Here is a 20,341-nt window from a genome sequence, read left to right as displayed (position 1 = left end):
GTTTCTGTCTCTTTGGCGTTTATCCCACAACTCGTTCTTCTATTTATAATGATACAGACTGAACACTATGTTAATCTAAGTTTTATTATATAAATCAACTATGTTCACATTATACAAAACACAACATTAGATTTGAAAACAAAATTTTGTAGCCAATCTTCAACTGAATATATTTCACACCAAGCCCATTTTCTATTGAATGTCCTTCAACCTTCACTTAACATAGTCCTTCAATTTTTTTATCACCCCCTAAAATTTGCGGATATCATAGTTTTAAAATTAAGAATTTATTGTATTAAAGAGGTCAAACAAAAATAATATTGTTTAGTTGATAACGTGGAAACAAAAGTACTTTTGTTTTTTTTTTTTTCAAAAATAGAAAATTTCCAGTTGACACAAAAAATGAGGAAAATAACTACTCCTGCATTTAGAATTAAAAGAAAAAAAAAAACTGTACACACATTATTTGTGATATTATATATATATATAACTCACATCATACAATACCTTACGTTAACATGCGATCTTCTGCTCTATTATTTTATAATATAAATAAGTTACATGTGTTAGACATATGATTACAAAATGTATGGTTCGAATAATTCTACTGTATTTGTACAAGTTCAATAAAATAACTTCAAAACAAATTTGAGCAGCATCGAGTAAACACGCCAAATTTGTCGATTCTGATAAATGCCTTTGCTATAACAGATAATGGCTGTCTACGTTTGCTCCATCTTCTGAAGATTTCTCTTGTTTGCTCCATCAGTCTGGTTTTATGCTGGAAGGCAATGTCCTGCAACTCTGCTCCCTTAAATCCAAGTTCCAATCCAAGCTGCATGTTGTCGTTTCCAATGCTGTTTGACAGGTTTTCTAATATAGATTCATTTGGAATATTTGTCAGTGCTTCTGCTGGTATATCTATCAGAAAGAGAATGAACATTAAATGCAAATAAAATAATTTGAAAGCGTACCATTTTTTTTTTATTAAAAGATAAAAAAAATAATTAAAAAAAAATCGTATACTATTTGCATTATGTCAAAAAGAATACGTTAATATATTTTCAATGGATTATCGAATCAAACAGTTATTCTTAAAACCGGAATGAAAAAAAAACATTTTAAAACGCATACTCACTACAAGAAGGGATTTCTACTTCTCTGAAGACCTGAAATGATTTAAATTGATAGGATCAGTACCATGTACATGTCATAACCACTTCCGGTCTTGTTAACCCCCAAAAAGCAATTATATCGTTGGATATGTACAAGAAATGCGTTCGTACAAAAATGCGTTCATCATATTTGTTCACCAGATTATTCAATTCTTTATTTAGAAAGGAAACTTGTTTAAACCACTGGTTCATCTGTCCCGATTTTATTCACATTAACATAACCCTGTGGGGACAACTGATAATTAAAATATCGCCCCTATCAAAAAGAACTGTCCAATGTTTATTATTTTCTCCAAAAAAGAAGCTTTTGTATAATCTTAAAACGTTCTGGAAAATAGAAATGAAGAAAACAAAAAACAATAATTACAGAGTTATCATGTCATATCATTTTCATCTAAATAAAGCAATTCCAGAGAACAGCAGATTTTATAAACTATGCGCAATATGCGTGAGCACCAAAAGTATGATTTTAATAAATTTAAAAAAGTAAAACTTGCAGATCTTTAAAGATGAAATACCACCAAAAACAAAAACCTTCACTCGCGAAAAAAGTACATTAACAAAACACTTTCCTTCATTTCTTGTATTAAATAAACCCCACATTTCATCGAAAAAACAAATTGGCATATGTAAAGGGAAGACATTCCACTCCTGTAAATGCATTAGGACGTTTTTATTTATTGATTATTCACACCTTAAAATAGCATTTTCATTTCTTGTTGCTAGCAAATATATATTTTGTTTACTCAAAATGTATATATTATGCACATCGACATCGTTAGAACGTTACCCAATGGTTGACTGGGTATATAGAACTATGGACATGATAACAAATGTTGCACCACCAAATTTGTGTCTTTTATCAAGTATTATCCAATAGCTGATTTCTGAGGAAAGGAGAGGAGATAAAGGAGCGTCAACATTTCATGTCATATACATGTAAAAAAGTATTAACAAAACGGCAATACCAAACTCCCAAGGTACATTCAAAAATAGGAAAGTCGATAAAACCTGACAAACTCAGACTTATACCTGTTGATACTAATTGTATTGCTTTTTTGTTATTTAATGTTATTCAGGGTTATATCTGGTCTATATACCAGCTTTGATAAGTGTTTGGTATTACTATAAATTTTCACGTCGTACTTTGAACATCAAAATTATTTATTTTGTAAAAATATTTCCTTTCTCTATTGGTACTGTACACGTATACATAACAACAAAATTATTTTCATTTACCTGTGTTTAAAGTTATTGCAAATGACTGATATTTTTGTTCGAGCATATTGTTTTTCTTTAATTGTTTAACATTTCTTACCGATATAACATGTTACTTTTATTATTCTTCCCTTAGTTTATTTATTTTGTATTTACATTGTGTCATAGGTCAAATTTATTTGTTCAGTGTATGTTCAATGGTGTTAATATGTCCTTTGATTGAGTTAAGCTATTTCAGTTGATATTTTATAGTGTGTCTTTCTATGTTGTGATGTTACACTATTGTTTCAGAAAAAGGTTGAAGGTTTGGTACCATTAAAACGTTTAAACCCTCTGCATTTGTTTGCACCTGTCCTAAGTCAGGAATCTGATGTTCAGTAGTTGTCGTTTGTTGATGTGGTTCATAAGTGTTTCTCGTTTCTCGTTTTTTATATAGATTAGAACGTTGGTTTTCCCGTTTGAATGGTTTTACACTAGTAATTTTTGGGGCCCTTTATAGCTTACTTTTCGGTGTGAGCCAAGGCTCCGTGTTGAAGACCGTACTGTGACCTATAATGGTTTACTTTTATAAATTTTGACTTGGATGGAGAGTTGTCTCATTGGCACTCATACCACATCTTCTTATACCTATTATATATCAACCAATGGAACGAATGGAAAACAACTGTCATTATCTGACTTGGTACAATCATTGTTCGAAGAAAATGGTGGGTTGAACCTGGTAATCTTTGCTTATTTTATATTTTCCCCCTACACAACTCCAATGATAAAAGTTGAGCAAAACTTTTAAAGATAACTGCTGAAAAAAAATTAAATATTCAAGATAATTTAATTTCGTATGATTCTTGTCAAAAATCAAAATTCGTCTTTGTTTCAAGTCTCACATAACAAGTTCATGTTGAGTAGTTTCATTCTGGCAAGATATAGTTTCTCTTATTAAAGGAGTAAAAATGAACAAAACAACATCATGACAAATTCATTGAAATGCGTTTAAATTGACTTACTTCACATAATTTGTGGAAATCTTGGTTAACTTTAGATAAAGCATATTTTAAGGCACCAAATGTTGCTTTTTCTGCTTTCTGTTTCCATTCCCACAATGCAAACATCTTGAGGTCTGTAGAGCATGGGTAATTGTGTTCTATGTCCTCCCATTTATCCATTGGCATATCAAGATGAACAAATAGCTCCTTAACTACTTCTAATTTCAAACCAGCAACCAGTCGTCCAATTTGTTGGTCTGAAGGGCACTGTTCTATTTCCAACTCTCCCAAACCTGAAAAACAGCTTATTGATTCAGCTAAGTTCAAACTAACAAAATTTTACTGCATGAAAGAACCCAGTTGCGTTTGATATGAATAACGAATATGATTGACCTCAGTCCCAAAAAGGCATCAAATACTCATACACATGTTCTTATTAATCATGAGCCGCTTATAACACTGGTCAGACTGGTGGGTCTGGCATAATTTTATTTTCAAATACAATACAAGGAAAAAAGCAGGACAGTCAAGTAGAGGACCAATTGATTTTAAGTTTTGAAAACATAGGTGAGACAATATACATTTTTTCTTATTAATAATTAGCCGCTTATGTCGCTGGTGGGATTGCCTAATTTATCATTAAAAACATTAGTTTGGCTTACTAATGCATTAATAATCTTTTAGTAAATAAGTCATGTCTCAGTAGCCTGCAAACATGGTTGTCAACGTTGCGTAATATAGATTTGACAACAAGAATTCATCCTAAACATCATTACAAAAGGACGAAAAAGAGAAGGAATTATATTTCTACATTTTTGGCCTCTTAAAATCCCCAAAAAATTTTATTTAAAATTATAAGTATATCAAATATTCAGATGTTAATAAGTCTGTCAACGTTAATATTTTTGACATTTGTCTTACAGATTTTTCTTATGGCTTTAAACGTCTTGCTTTACGTTCAATACTGGAAACAAAGCCTCATTAATGAGATCTTGTTATTATATATATTTAAATATGAGCCAAGCATTTACCCTTATATACATTAACTACAAAATTCATTTTATAAAGGTGTCGATGTTGAGTAACCGATACTGACTCTTCAGAGGTGAAAAGTAACCAACAATAACATTGTGTAATAATTCATTTGAATACTTGCTTGCACGGGTGCTGGTGGTCGCGGGTATGATTCTTATCGGGTCAAACCAAAAACTGTAAATTGTTATGTACTGCTTCTCTTTAATCACGCGGCATTTCGAAGTTAGATCAAAGAATGGTCGACTCACAGTCTGAATAAAGTGTCTTGTTAGGGTAACATGTCTTTCTTCGTACTCTAACCTTCGGAACTAGCACTTTTAAAATCAGACTCAGCGTGTCAGTCTAGTATAAACAGGGTTCATATTCATAAACATGTTCTTTTCCTGATATGCATGTAATATTTACCTTTGGACCTAATCACCAATGCATCCATCTGTCCGTATGTTCATTACGTTGGTTTGGTGAGAATTCTTGTAATGCACTATCGTAGCTCTTACAAAACCTTAGTTTATGGTACGTTCTGCTTTACAAGTGTAGGAATGAATATAATACTTAAGGCTCTCGCAGCATAGAAATAATAACTCTGCAATGTGAGTTTATGTTTTAGAAATGAAAATATGGTGCATATTACGTTCGATAATTAGTACTGCTATATTATTCTTACCTGGGCACGTCTTTGAACAAACCAATCCAAAATTCTGAAACAATATAATAACTTCATCATTGTGTTAATTCTGTAATGACGAATATTAATCCATTAAATTTTTCGAAAATCTTAAAAAGGTATATGTCATAATAAGATTAGAAACATAATCTGTTTCAAAATGTAAATAAGAAAAAAAAAATGATTTTCTTTTATCAATTTGCGATTGATTGTAACATATTGCATTACATGAAAGTAATTTTCAATTCAAGCCGTATATTGAACGGGCTTGTATAGTGGAACTTCCACTTATATACTAGTCATGTTCAGTTAAAATGTATGAAAAAAAAAACAAATTCAGGGATAGAATGAAAACTACATGTATATATAAACTTTTGGATATGACCGTAAATAGCAGTCAATGAAAAAAAAATATCAATTAAATATTGCAAATGTTTGGGTCAAGAATTATTAGGATTAAACTTATCTTTTTATGTGTAAACTCGAGCGATTAACCAACAAACTGAATATTAAGTCCGAAGTTTGTGAGTTAGTGGCCCAGTTTACACACTAATAACCTCTAGAAAAAATGGGTATTATTTCTTATCATAAAACAATACTACACATTTGCTAAATTAATGTACCTCATTTGCAAAGTGTAAGCCCTTTTCAGCAAACCAAAGTCTAAGATCACTGGTATCATGTTGCTTCTTGTGCACGGGACATTTCCAACGGTAGTTTTGATTCTCTGTTGTTAGGTTATGTTGGAAGAAGCATAGACCAGAAGCACATTTAACACCAAACTCTATGGTATATGGAATGATTCGCTGTTGTTTTCTCGTTTTTATCTCGTGAATCACACATGAAAACTCTGGTATGGTCTTCATACTGGATGACTCTGGATTAGGTGAAGCAGTGCTATTTGTTGCCGACCAATAAAATTTAGATATTTCTATGATAGACCTTGTCAAGCATTCCTGTACAGTAGATGCAACAGTTGCGATAATACCTGTCTTGTTTGTCTTGTGAAGAAGTTCAAGAACAAGCCTTTTCCCGTCTGCATATAATAACAATTCATGACATTTGTCAACAACAACGATGGCGCTATCGGTGAACATAGACTTGATTTTCCACATGGACATAAAGCTACCAAGAAATCGGTACATGAAAGCTGGAGGTATGACTTCTTCGTTGAAAGCATAAGCTAAGTAGATACTAGAGTCGACTTTGATGTTTGGCCTTTTAGCTGGCTGTTTGATCATGCAAGGCACAAGATAAAATATCTCATTTTCAGGTACTTGAATCTCGGATAGGAAACTGGATCTAGGTTCAATTAAAATATCAAGGTGTATCAGCATTTTAATCATATAATCTTTATAGCCTTCCAAAGAGCGATATTCTTTCTGCTTCCATAACTTTAAGAGGTCGGCTTTTGTTAAAATTCCTTTGTCTCGTAAAGATACATATATTTTTCGGATATCTTCTGTTTTAGGCCAGAACTCTTCTTCTGTGACAACAGATCGTAAGACTTCAACTAAGTAGGTTGGATCAATGACAGCATATTTGTTCAAAGGCCCTTCATTGAAATATATATATTTTCCAAGCGCGTGCTGTATCTTCAAAAAGGTATTGAGTTGGGACTGTGTCAGAACCATCACCCCATTTGCAGCATTTATTTTTTCAATTTCATTTACTGACATAATTTTCATGCCTTCTTCGGCTCTCTGCATTAGTTGTAGATCCAAAGGGACACATACAGTTGGCATTAACTCTCCCCATCTTGGATGCGAAAAAGCAACTTCTACTATGGTCTTGCGCAATTGATCTATTTCAGGGTCATCTTTGTCTCTGGCATTGACAAAGAACAGTTGATCGATTTCAAGATGTTTTCTTCCTGTATGATCCTTAAACAATTCCTCTATTGAAGCAGTAAGTTTAGTCTTATGTTTGATAACCTTAGCCTGTCAAATATGAAGTTTTGAAAGTTAATATTGTATGCTTTTCTTTTACATACACCCTTAAAAGTTTTGATATAATTTACTAGTAATTAGTATTATAACAAATACATTTTATTATTATCGTTGAAGAAATTTTACCTAACTAATCAGTTTAGTTATTTTAAATCTCATTTAGCAACCATACAAATTTAAGTTTGACTTCATAAAAAACAATTCTCAATACAAACAAATTGTAAATAAAGAACTGACTTGAGGAGGTAAGTTTTATTCATTCATGTACTAACCTTATTTATCAAATCTTTGTGAGTTGCAACAAAAAGGATTTTTGGGAACCCTTCCTTCGATGTTTTGCAGTATGTGAGTATAGAATTCACCCAATGTATCAAATACACTGAAATATATTAAGCATTTTATTTAATACGCTATGTATATAATTTTAATAATAACATTATACTAGCAGTATTTCGTCCAGCATAATATTGGATTGATTACTCATTTTCAGCCCGTATCAATTAGGATTTAAAGAATGATTCACTATCCTTTATGTCAACTGTGTATCTATTATATCTGTTTATACATTTTAAGACTTTCGAACTCCTTAGGAGTCTAATTAAGTACAGTTTACATGTGCCATTCTCTGTCATGTTGTTGCTTATAATTTCAAAGCAGCGTATAAATGTGTTATATGTGATGCATTATGTCTATTAAAAAGCCAACTGCTAAAATCGCTCTGAGGACTTCCAAAAAGACATAAAAGTTATCTTCCTTGCCAAAGAGTTCTATCCCCTGACATGAGGCACTTCATTAAATGTAGTTCCTTAAATTGTTTAATCAGCGAAATAAAAATAAATCGAAAATCTCATATCAAATTTGCTCAGTAGCACGACTATGTTCACAGTATTTCCAATAAAGTACTTAACAATGTAATCAATAGACTACCAAAGAAGAAGAAAAAATCATTTGGAATGTATGTTGCCGCCGAAACGTGATCACTTTACAAGCAACGAAGTTTTCAAATTTCCTGAATGCTAATTTCATGCGTCCTACGCTGCCATGGCCTCGGTCGCCAAGTGGTATAAGTAGTTCTACTATTGTATAACTAGCCTGTAAACACTGAGATTGTGAGTTTGACTCCAATTTTAACGATTGTCATTTTTTTGCCACTGCCAAAAAAGAGGGACGAAAGATACCAGAGGGACAGTCAAACTCATAGATCGAAAACAAACTGACAACGCCATGGCCAAAAATAAAAAGACAAACAGACAAATAATAATACAAATGACACAACATAGAAAACTAAAGACTTAGCAACACGAACCCCACCTAAAACTGGGGGTGATCTCAGTTGCTCCGGGAGGGTAAGCAGATCCTGCTCCACATGTGGTACCCGTCGTGTTGCTTATGTTATTACAAATCCGGTAAATAGTCTAATTCGGTAAGTCACATTCGTGAAAAGGGAAGGGTACGACATAAGGAACATATCCGATATCGTCTGTTTCATAACGGTCAACCAACTCGTGATGGCGTCCGTAAAATTTACGAAGGGATGGTTTCAACTTCACCATTTGGAACTCTTGGCTTAATAGCTTCCTTGTGAGCAGCAATCAAAGGTCGGTGTTTTCTCCGGGCACTTCGGCTCACCCCACCAATACATTCTGACCACCACAAAATAGCAAATAGTGCTGAGAGAGGCGTTAAAAACCAAAAATCAAATCTAATCATATTCTATGTTGCTTCATAAGTTTTTAAATGTTCTGGCAGCACTACTTTCATCTATGATTATTCAGAAACTTGGGAACAATTTCACATGTAAGAAACTGGTCTTGTGCAAATTTCTTACAGTTGTGAATTACAAGTATGTTAGCATTATTTTGGACTACTGTCAAATTTGATGCTGCTGTTTAGGAGAATACCACTGCAGTATGGTTCACATAGGTTTTAAAATGCTAGAAACATTAGGTAAAGAAAGGAACCAACAAAGTATTTATTGATTTTTTTGGTTAAAAACTTAGAAACATACATCAAACATGGTATTTGATCAAATTATTTTTGATAGTTTGGAATGTGAAGGACGTTGGTTGCAGTTAAGGTAATATTTATCCAAGATTTGATTTCCCAGAGGAGACCTGGTATGCATATTTAATATATCCGGTTGATTTACCGAAGCATATAAGTTTATTTGCACAATTTATTTAATGTTACCTGCAGTGGTTTTCTTCCCTTTTTGACCAGGAAGATATGACAGGTCTGACATTTCCTTGTTGATATTTTTGCTTCCATTAAAAATAATGATAAAGATGCCTCTGCTAGATATAAACAATTGATGGGTCATGTAGTATACTTTTTGACCACCAAAGTCCCATAAATCGATTGGTACCACTTTCATCTTGTATTGACCACTGTTGCATTCTGATAAAATAAATTGGAGAATTTTATCATTTGTCTTCTTTTCTTTCTGCATAGATTGTTTAGGTTGAAGTGGAGGGGAAGAAGTCATAGATTGTTTAGGTTGAAGTGGAGGGGAAGAAGTTGGCTGCTCACACTTGCCCTGATCTCTGTTTATTCCTATTGGTGGCGTTGGTGGTGGACTAGAGGATGTGTTCTTATTATCTGCAATATCTGTCACCAAATTGGAATTTTGCTGAAGCTCATTAAGTTGAATTTCTGTAACCTCTAAAACAATATGATGCCAAAATTATTTGAATATCCAAAGTCTAATACAAATGTTGAAGAGCGAATCAAGATGAAAACTTATATACATTGAGGCCAACAGCCGAAGTGAATATCGTTTTTACGAAAATCAATTAACCACAGATTTAACGAAACAAAAGACAGTAATTGTTTCATTCCATATTCCCCAAAAATAAATGTATTCAATTACAAGTATTTATCAAAACCAAGAATACATCGAAATTTTATCATAATTATACATGCAGAAGCACGTGACGTTTAGTGTGCTGAATATCACTTTTCTTCAGTTAATATGCTGTTTTATCAAAAGATCCAGTTGTACAGAAAAATCTGTTCAAAATATCAGTATTGAATAAACGACACTACAAAATGACAAGAAAACCTCTATGAAATAGAAAAAAACAAAGGATATGGGGTGTACATTCATGAAACAAAATCAGTACATGCACAGCAAAAGACACACAAAAAGCAAAGGAACAGCGCTTTTATTGCTGTTTTTCATATCAAAGCTTTTTTCTTTCTTTTATTTTCGAGAGGATGAGAGTACTCCTGTTAGCGTGATGTTTAAATGTTAAAAAAATGTGTATTGCGTCAAAACGCAAAAGTGTCTTTTTTTGCCAAAAATTGACTTTATTTTAAGTTATACGTTGTACCAAATAATATGTCAAAAAAAATAACTCCAAGGAAAATTCAAAACGGAAAGTCCCTTATCAAATGGAAAAATCAAAAGCTCAAACACATCAAACGAATGGAAAACAACTGTCAAATTTGGTGATATAGAGTTGTTGTACAGAAGTTAATCATATGTACGAACTTGTCGCAATATGATAGACTTGTTTCAGGTAATGGACACTTTGCAACAACACTTTTACATATGATATACATTATTTTTTAAATGAATTAGGATGTCATTCTAAGCTTTTGCACAGATCATTCGTTAAAATTTTGCAAACTGCTTTTCTTGAACAGCGATTCGATTTGTAACTGTAAATTCAAAAATTTTGCATGCGTTTATAATTCCGATTGTTGAACAATGGATATAAATGCTGAATTAATTATTTCAATGTCAAAAAATGGTGCTTGAAAATGTAATCGAAATTTGAAATCCGAGATTTTTTTAATTGCTATGTTTCATATCCGTCGCAATTTTCGCAATAATATAAACATCGTATTAATTTCTGAATTTATAATATTTTACGTTACGGATGGTCCTTAAGATTGCTTAGTTTATTGTAGCCTAACTAACCACAATTAATCCTTCAGCCGTTTCATGTATTTAGACGCATCGTTCATTTGTACGCACGCGAAAAAATTAAACACATGCATGTCTTTTTATTAAACATTTTGTCTGCTGCAAGAAAATGAAATGAAATTAAAAGTAAACAAGTTTCCTTCTTCCAAAGCGCTTTTCTGGAATTATCTTCATCAAGAACGCTCAAAACCACACATTTGAAAGTCAGGAATGGATGGAAATCTGTTGAGGTGTACTGGTTGATTTTTATTCCGGGAGAGCATAGTTCACTTACTAACTGAATTTGGGCTTTACAATAGCTACCAGAAATTGCAAGTACTCTTAGATCGGTACTTTTTGTCTTTTTGTTAGTAGTTTTTGTACTCAGTACCAATCTGATAGAAGAGCACATTTCAGCTGATTTTTAATTTTTGTTGTTTCACCACTTTCATAGGATATGGGTAGGATAAAGGTCTAACAAACATGTGTAACCCCGCCACATTCTTAATGTGTCTGTACAACGAAATGATCTTGAAGATGGTTGATGTCTGCCATTATTGTTTTCGTTAATAGCATGAATCAAGCCTTTGTTTTTCTTATTTGAATTATATTTTATATTTTGGTATCTCTGTTCCTTTTATAGATTACTATAAGGTATTGGTTTTTACTAATTGTTAAATACCGAACGGTCAGCTGTATTTCTAATTCTCATTGTCCTTTGGTGACTTGTGGATATATATCCCTTGACAATTATGCTACATTTTATTGTTTGTTTATTTATATTTCAACAAATCTGCATAGATGATATTAAAAAAATAATGACATATAAATGAAACAGAGAGAACATAGCATTGGATCCAGACCCAATCTCTGCTTCTCGTCTTCTATCGGACAACGAGTTGGATACGAGGTCAGAGTAAACAGTGCTCTTCTGATGTTTACAACACAAATCAATCACAGAAGTACTTGTGCAATTAAACAAGATGAGAAAGATATTTGAAACAATTTATCATTCGCTGATGTCCAATTTGAATGTTTTTACGTTATTTCTATCAGTTAATTGAAATTGTAGATCATTTCATTATTTTAATTGATAAAAACAGATTTCCAAAAATACTGACCTCCAATGTAAGTTCAAAAAGGGGTAAGTTCATAAAACCTGACAAAACCAAACTCTCGACTTCACCAACCATCGGAACAAATGGAAAACAACTATCATATTTCTGACTTTGTATAGACATTTTCCAAGGAAATTGGTAGGTTATACCTGGTTTGATAGCTTAATAAACCCCTCACTTGTATGACAGTTGTTTATTGGTCCGTTATATTGACAAAATTGTGCGAGCAACCCAAATATAATTGATTCACGTAACAATAAAATTGAGAATGGAAATGGGGAATGTGTCAAAGAGACAACAACCCGACCATAGAGCAGACAATAATTTGGATAAATCAGCCAACATGACTTAAAAATTCAAACAAACATACAAATAAATCTGACAAAGACTAAACATTTTGATTATTTTAATTCGTTACGATCGTCTCAAGTAAAATGAGTTACCTATTTATCCGCTTGATCAATCATCAAAGGTATGACACACATAAAACATGCCAATCTAGTAGTTACAGATACATTGACATAGTATTAATTTTTTCCCGTCGATATGCGTCATCACTTCAATCCTACATTAAAGTCGCATATTTTGCTGATTTAGCACATGTTTATCTTAATTCCTTATCGCACGATGTTGTTGAGAAATATTTTCGTGGGTAAACACCATTTGGGAAAGTGACCAAGAAAATATTTAGACATCATGTCAATATTAATGAAGATGGACAATAGAAATAATTGTCTATACTTGTAAAATAATGTTAAGTTAGAACAAAAGATTAATAAGTGTAGGAATCTGATGTTCAGTAGTTGTCGTTTGTTGATGTGGTTCATAAGTGTTTCTCGTTTCTCGTTTTTTATATAGATTAGACCGTTGGTTTTCCCGTTTGAATGGTTTTACACTAGTAATTTTTGGGGCCCTTTATAGCTTGATGTTCGGTGTGAGCCAAGGCTCCGTGTTGAAGACCGTACTTTGACCTATAATGGTTTACTTTTATAATTTTTGACTTGGATGGAGAGTTGTCTCATTGGCACTCATACCACATCTTCTTATATCTATATAAGCCTTTTTGACATTCTAAATACAGACCACATTACCTGCTGTGACACCATTATTTGTTTCACCGTAAATTTGATCGTGAACATCTAGATGTTGTTCCTCCTCTTCTTTTTGACCATCCTGTTCGCCAAAACTCATTAGCATGCTTAGTACGGATGCATTTAATGTTGTACCTTACAATACAAATAATGACAATTCAATTCAATTAAGTTAAAGAATTCTTTACATCTAGATAACATTATTTTATTTTGTCGAAATAAAACAAAAAAGCGAATTAATCATAAAAGTGTTTACTTAAATGTTTATAGATTTCCGCAGAAAAGGCACATTAACTTTGATTATCATTAGAGAGATAAAACTAATGGTGTAGAGGTCAATATATGCCAAGAATACTGATAGTATTGATAATTATTTCTTTCATTGAAAAAAACATAAACAAATATTCATTGATAAAATTTAAATAAATTTGAGGACACTTTCAAAATTCTAAGGTTCAATCATTCAAGTGAAGCTGTCACCAGAAAAATTTGACTATTTCTTATAGGTTATTTTTTGTTAATTTAGCAACACGTGTTTTATCGTCCTTGGCTGCAACATTTATTGGTTCTGAATGTTTCCGATGACGATTCTTAAAGGAAAAAGTAAAATAACAAAAATACCGAACTCCGAGGAAAATTATAAACAGAAAGTCGATAAGCAAATGGCAAAATCAAAAGCTCAAACAAATTAAACGAATGGATAACAACTGTCATATTCCTGACTTGGTACAGGCATTTTCTTATGTAAAAACACCTCAATTGCCGCAAAAGTTTTGACGTTCTACACGGATTTGTTACCACTAGGAAGTACAAGTTTTTTTTCACAAATTTAAATGTCTTAAGTAGAAAATCGATACGGACTAACTTGATGGTCCCCGACATACCTAGATAATATTGCTAAAAAAAGAAGCCCAGCGCTCTATTATACAAAAAAATCCTTTTGACACTCAATTATATATGCCAACATTAATTGAATTCATTGAGTACATTCTTGAGGTCTGGAGCTGGCATGTCAGTAACTGCTAGTAGTCTGTTGTTATTTATGTATTATTGTCATTTTGTTTATTTTCTTTTGTTTCCTATTCTGACATCGGACTCGGACTTCTCTTATACTGAGTTTTACTGTGCGTACTGTTGTGCGTTTGTTTTTTTCTACATTGGCTGGAGGTTTAGGGGGAGGGTTGAGATCACATCAAACATGTTTAACCCCGCCGCATTTTTTGAGCGTGTCCCAAGTCAGGAGCCTCTGGCCTTTGTTAGTCTTGTATCTTTTTTAATTTTAGTTTCCTGTGTATAATTTGGAGTTTAGTATGACGTCCATTATCACTGAACTAGTATACTTATTTGTTTAGGGGCCAGCTGAAGGACGCCTCCGGGTGCGGGAGTTTCTCGCTGCATTGAAGACCCATAGGTGGCCTTCAGCTGTTGTCTGCTCTATGGTCGGGTTGTTATCTCTTTGACAAATTCCCCATTTCCATTCTCAATTTTATTAGTAACCGGGACTAAATTCCTACTCCTGAAGACACAGTGCATTATTCCTACTTGAAAGAAATTATCGAAAACTGTCAACCGATTGACAAACAGTGCAAAGGTCTACACCTAATAGGAAGAGAACTTATAAAAGCACACCGCGTTCTTGAACAAACCATAGGACAATCCATAGCTCCATTTGCCCATAAGTTAAAAGTGGGTAGGGGGTTAATTTGAGAGACACACATTGTTGAGCAAACTGTTACTATGAAGTAAATGCAAAGATTACAAATATTTGCCTACCAAACCACAACAACTTCTTTCGGAGAACAAAAAAATCATTCTTGAATCAGCACAACTCAAAGATTACAGAGAAGGAATATATTTCATTCGCAGACAGCAATTAATTCTGAAACTCCGAAAGGAGGCAATAGCGTCATATTTGACTTGAGTCTTGGTGGTAAGGACCCAGGGATCTGTTTACCATTGCTGTTTCTATGCATCGATTATAAAATGGAACCAACGCTAATTTATTCCTGCCATTGTGAAAAACAACCATCAAGTACGTTTTAAAACTCTTACAAATAAGTTTATTTAGTTCTGCTAACTTGCCATACATGTTAATTTAACAACAACGAACTACAAATTGTTGATATCATTGAGATAAACTGCAAATTCTACTTTCGTTTTTGACTAGATTTTTTTTATAATGATTGCATTTAAACGGTCATATATTTCTTTCGAACATAATTTTGTATTTTTCTTCCTTCCAGTTTACTAATCTGACCTACTGTATCACTTCTGATTGAACTATAATTACAATACAATTGAGAATGGAAATTGGGAATGTGTCAAAGAGACAACAACCCAACCAAAGAGCAGAAAACAGCCGAAGGCCACCAATGGGTCTTCAACAAAGCAAGAAAACCCCCACCCGGAGACGGGCTTCAGCTGGCCTCTAAACAAAATGTGTACAAGTTCAGTGAAAATGGACGTCACACTAAACTCCAAAACATATAAATGAACTAAAATTAAAAAGCATTCAAGACTAACAAAGGCAAGAGGCTCCTGACTTGGGACACGCGCAAAAATGCGGCGGGGTTAAACATGTTTTGTGAGATCTCAACCCTCCCCCTATACCTTTAGCCAATGTAGAATAAACAAACACACTGCAATACGCACTGTGAAACTCAGTTCAAAAGAAGTCCGAGGCCGATGTCAGAATAGGTAACAAAAGAAACTAAGCAAAATGACAATGATACATAAATTAACAAAGGACTACTAGCAGTTACTGACATGCCAGCTCAGACCTCAATGAAACTGATTAAAGATTATGCCTTCATATATGAAAATCAAGCACAGTCTTCCATCAGCAATATATTGATTATTTGTCGTTATTGCGATTAAATCAGACGGTCAAACTCAGCAAAGTTATTTCAGGTACCTTTTATTATGAAACTGATCGAGATTATAAATTGACAGTGGAATGCTTAAAAACTATTCCATTATTCACATGCTCATTAGCCTGTCCTAATTCAGGAACCTCGTTACTGGTTGCTATTAGTGATACCTTCGTGACTTTGTCCTTTAGGACATTTGGTGTTGATAGCAAATATTTGATATTCGCTGTTGAATTGATTCGCTTCTTTTCTACACTCTATTGGAATAATATAAAAACACTTGTTTATTGGATACAGGTCGCATGTGAATCTCTAGATTTTTTGCATGGTTCATTGGCTGTTTGAATGACCTATACCTTGCATGTCATGTTATTCCCATATATACCTTGTGGAAGGAAAATCCATTTTCTATCATCTATATCCATTCCAGCCCGACCAAGATATATCCATATTCCATCCGTTGATCTTCGTTCTTCTGATATGGGGTCGTCAACCAGATTTTTAGCCAAAGTCGTCTTACCAACATTATAAGGACCTACCAGATAAGATCTGTTCCAGTAACATCGATATGAGGCAGTGCTCAACATATTCTTAAACTCATCTTCTGTTTCAACACCAAGTCCTGATATCTCACTAAAACCTAATTAAGCCGAAACTCACAATAAAACACAATTTCTTGTTTCAAACCTATAAAATCCGGCTTAATCTAGGGTGTTACAGTATGATCATTTATATGTCAAAGCTTTATATTCTCATATAAAAAAAAATACGAGAAATCAACTTTTTCGAACAAGTATATAATAATAATATGCATATAGGACAACATATCACAATTAAATAAAAGTCTTAAAACATAACAAATGCAACCATAAATCGAACTTTTAATAAATGTGTATGACGAAAAACATGTAACGTCGATGTTTCACACTTTTCTGTTTGAGATAATCATGTTATTAGTGTAAATGTTTTTAGAATGATTTGTTTGATTACGATCACAGAAGTGAGGAACGTTACTTTATCAATGTTTCTGCTTTATTAAATTCAAAATAAAACCAACATGCGAGAATAATTATTTGCCAAAACTAGTATCCAAAAAATAAGTACTTATAGATTCTAATGCAGAGAAGTAAGAGAAAAAGAAAGAAAGACGACCCACCAAAAATATATGAACAAACAATGGTTATCAATATAAGACGTCATACTACGCAGGTAAAAACCAGTCTTGAGCTCAGATTTGTCGGAGGCTATCCTTAGATTTGTTTCCGTTGCAAAGTGGAGTTAAGTAATATTTGATAGAGTGTGTCATGAAGGAAGCGAAAAAAAGTCTACCAAACCAAATTAATACTAAAGCTACCGTGCTTATTTTACACCAAAAAAAATTGAAATTAGTCACCGCTAGTGTCTCATGAAATTGTCCAGAAAAATCACTAAATTATGTTCGGAAAGGTTTAACGAAGTCTACCGCAAAATTCCAAATTCAAAGGAAAACCATTTTATGAATTAAGTTTTAGATAAGTAGCCCTGATATCAGATCCCTTTATTACAAAGCCGTTATAAACAAAATTAGAAACAACCAGACATTGAATGTCACGCTAACAGCCATCTCCCATGCAACTATATTGATTTCCCTTAATTTAATTAAATTTGAAGCGTTTGATTTATGGCCTGCTATCTAATAAAGGTTAAAGAAGTTATCAAGCCGAGTAGGCTTGAGATATATGCTGACCTCACCTAGTAATTGATAATCCTGAAACGAAAATTGTAAATATTTATAAGTCTCTTCTGTTTGCACCTATGCTTTTCCTTGGTGTGAATATTTTATTATATCAATCTTGTATCAACAAACATATAAGATAACTACCACGAATCCTTTTTTCACTTTTCGATTTATAGCTATTTTTGTGAGACTATGTGTAATACATTACTATATCTAGTTGTTAATCATTTTGAAATATGCAGTGTATAATATATATAATGAAACTTTTATTCAGTTTCAACTATTGAAGTTTATTAAAATTGATAATCTTATGTACAGTTATCTTTAAATCTCTATCGAACACCGAAACTACATCCTGAAAAAATTATATTTATTAGCATTTTGAAGTATGATGGATTAACAACAATGATATATTTATGCTAAACATAAACAAATTCACTAGACGTGTTCGAAAAGATATATTCTCGACGCTGAGGTTGACAAATTAGACTTTAAATGTGGGGACTGTTTCAAAACATTGATTATCGAGTAAAACAGGTAAAATTCAATTTACGTGATGTTAACCAGGTATCCTACAGACTTCTTTCGTTCGTTTGAAATCATGTTAATTTAGAAAGATTGTTTTCTGACGGGAACAGTGTACGTGTGTGCGGGGGATAGGGTTGATAGTAATTCAAGTGCACTTCTAGATTTGAAAAAAATAATCACATAATAAGCCAGTTTGATTTTGTTTATATTAATTACTGTTCTTCGAGCATAATTATCAATCTGACACTCCACTACTTAACCTCGGCCTGAAAATGCATGAAACATTTGTCACTGGACGAACAACAAACAACAATCAATCGATCTCTACTAAACCCGCACAAAGCTCCACAGTCTGGTCTGGTTGAAAGTTTTTAAGCGGCAAGTAGCGTGTTCAACATATACACGAAATCCCGAACGATAATCGCAGGTTAACTTTTTACATTATATTCTTTCTGCTCTTGGTCTACATGTAGCTTTAAGTTTACGACGCCTTTAGAGGAAACGAGAGGAGAACTACATGTACATGTGGTATATTTCATTACCTAAAATGACAAAACCTGGTTGGAAATCTAATTCCATACCTGGTCAATTGAAGGCAGTAAATTATCCTGTTGACCTATGAAACTACTGCGTGTGAATTTTACAAAAATAATGTACATGATTCCTATATATTGTCCACAAAAACATGCGTATGTATGCAATGCCGGTATCTAGAATACAATTGTTCCCGATGCTCCGTGTGTGGTCTGTAAATGTCATGACAATTGCTATTAATTGTTCCTAACGCTGAGGGCATTTTCTGCCAACAGCCACGTAGTTGTCGAAAGTTTTCTACGGTCGACTAAGAAATATTTAGTGTATAGATTTCACAAAGAATTGGTATCTAAGCATGTACTTGTGCACTTAATTGAAGCATGAACAGAAACCTCAAAGAGATATATGCTGAAATATGTATAAAGATGTCAAACAGGCGAAAAACGAGTCACATTTGACATAGAACCCTTACATGAGGAATTACAATTGCAGTTTAAACTTTCTTTTCCTAAGACTTAGTTAAAGTTAAAGTTAAAGAAATAAACAAAGAAACAACATGCCTTAGACTTTTCGGACTGCTTGAAAGGCTAATCAAACGGGTAATACAATTTCATACCCCAGAAATTACAATTCGATTTGTTTTAAAACTGTGCATGAATATGTATAGGATGTCTTTTTCTCATTTCGTTGGGTCGAACCAGTAACATTTTACATGAAAATAATATAGGGGAAATTAAGCTTTTCCTGAGTAGGCATTAACAGATTATGATTTTATTATAAAATCATTCTCAAGGTCTTAAAAGGTCAAGCGAGGCTATAGAGGTATCATCGTGGTCATATGCATGATACATGTATGTGCAATTGCCAAAAATTCACAAAGGTTCAAACTCTGAAAAAAAGGCAAACTATATAAAAAATGAGCCCATAAAAGGAGTTGCACATGTATATGAATACCGCGGCATTGTACAAAGTTTAAAAGCTCATAGATTAGGAGTTTATTCCTCAAAACGGGTACTCTCTTCTCCCGCTCGTCTGCACCTCCGCGCGCCCGCCAGCTGGACTTTCATCATATTATGAAATAAGTCGGTTCTGCATTGCTTGCAACACGTCCAAAGTTCTGACCTCCAATAAACACCCCTTTAAGTTAAATGATCCGTCGCTGCTGATTTCGAAAACTCAAAAAATTAATAATAGCAAATAAATATTGATTTAATTTATAAAGGGGTGGTGGTGGTGGTGGCTTTGGGGGTGGGGGGGGGACTTTTTGTCCATAATAAAGAGATCAAAGGGACGTCTTTTATAAGCAACAAATATACGTGGACATCAGTACTATGCAGTTAAAACACAAGATCTATATTCAATTGGTATACAGGTAATTTAAATCTTTAAATCACTTTTGTGTTTTGATACGATAACCGCATTTAAAGTCTAATTTGTCAACCTCAGCGTCGAGTATATACCATTTCGTAACATGTCTAATAAGAAAATTAAAAAACCCCTATTGTTCAGAGAACAACTGAAGGTTTTTCCAAACTAAATTTCTTAAAAA

The 20,341-nt window shown here is 33.2% G+C and overlaps 1 protein-coding gene across 2 annotated transcripts; it reads right to left on the bottom strand.

The window, feature by feature from the left end:
• Nucleotides 1–70: 70 nt before the first annotated feature.
• LOC127720609 (uncharacterized) lies at nucleotides 71–17,930 on the bottom strand. 2 transcript variants are annotated; one of them, XM_052227281.1, is made up of 9 exons: nucleotides 16,399–17,930; nucleotides 13,144–13,278; nucleotides 9,215–9,685; nucleotides 7,297–7,403; nucleotides 5,699–7,015; nucleotides 5,076–5,109; nucleotides 3,398–3,669; nucleotides 1,139–1,169; nucleotides 71–921 (listed from the first exon to the last, which is right to left on the bottom strand). In XM_052227281.1, exons 1-9 carry the CDS (start codon nucleotides 16,598–16,600, stop codon nucleotides 638–640), a joined length of 2,853 nt encoding a protein of 950 aa, XP_052083241.1. In that variant the 5' UTR covers nucleotides 16,601–17,930; the 3' UTR covers nucleotides 71–637. The 2 variants fall into 2 exon arrangements, with proteins under 2 accessions (XP_052083241.1, XP_052083242.1); XM_052227282.1 differs by having other exon boundaries at nucleotides 9,215–9,421.
• Between the last annotated feature and the right edge of the window lie 2,411 nt (nucleotides 17,931–20,341).

The sequence above is a fragment of the Mytilus californianus genome, unplaced genomic scaffold, assembly GCF_021869535.1.
Source record: "Mytilus californianus isolate M0D057914Y unplaced genomic scaffold, xbMytCali1.0.p SCAF_11, whole genome shotgun sequence".
Classification (NCBI taxonomy): Eukaryota; Metazoa; Mollusca; class Bivalvia; order Mytilida; family Mytilidae; genus Mytilus; species Mytilus californianus.
This window is presented reverse-complemented; position numbering and strand designations above follow the sequence as displayed.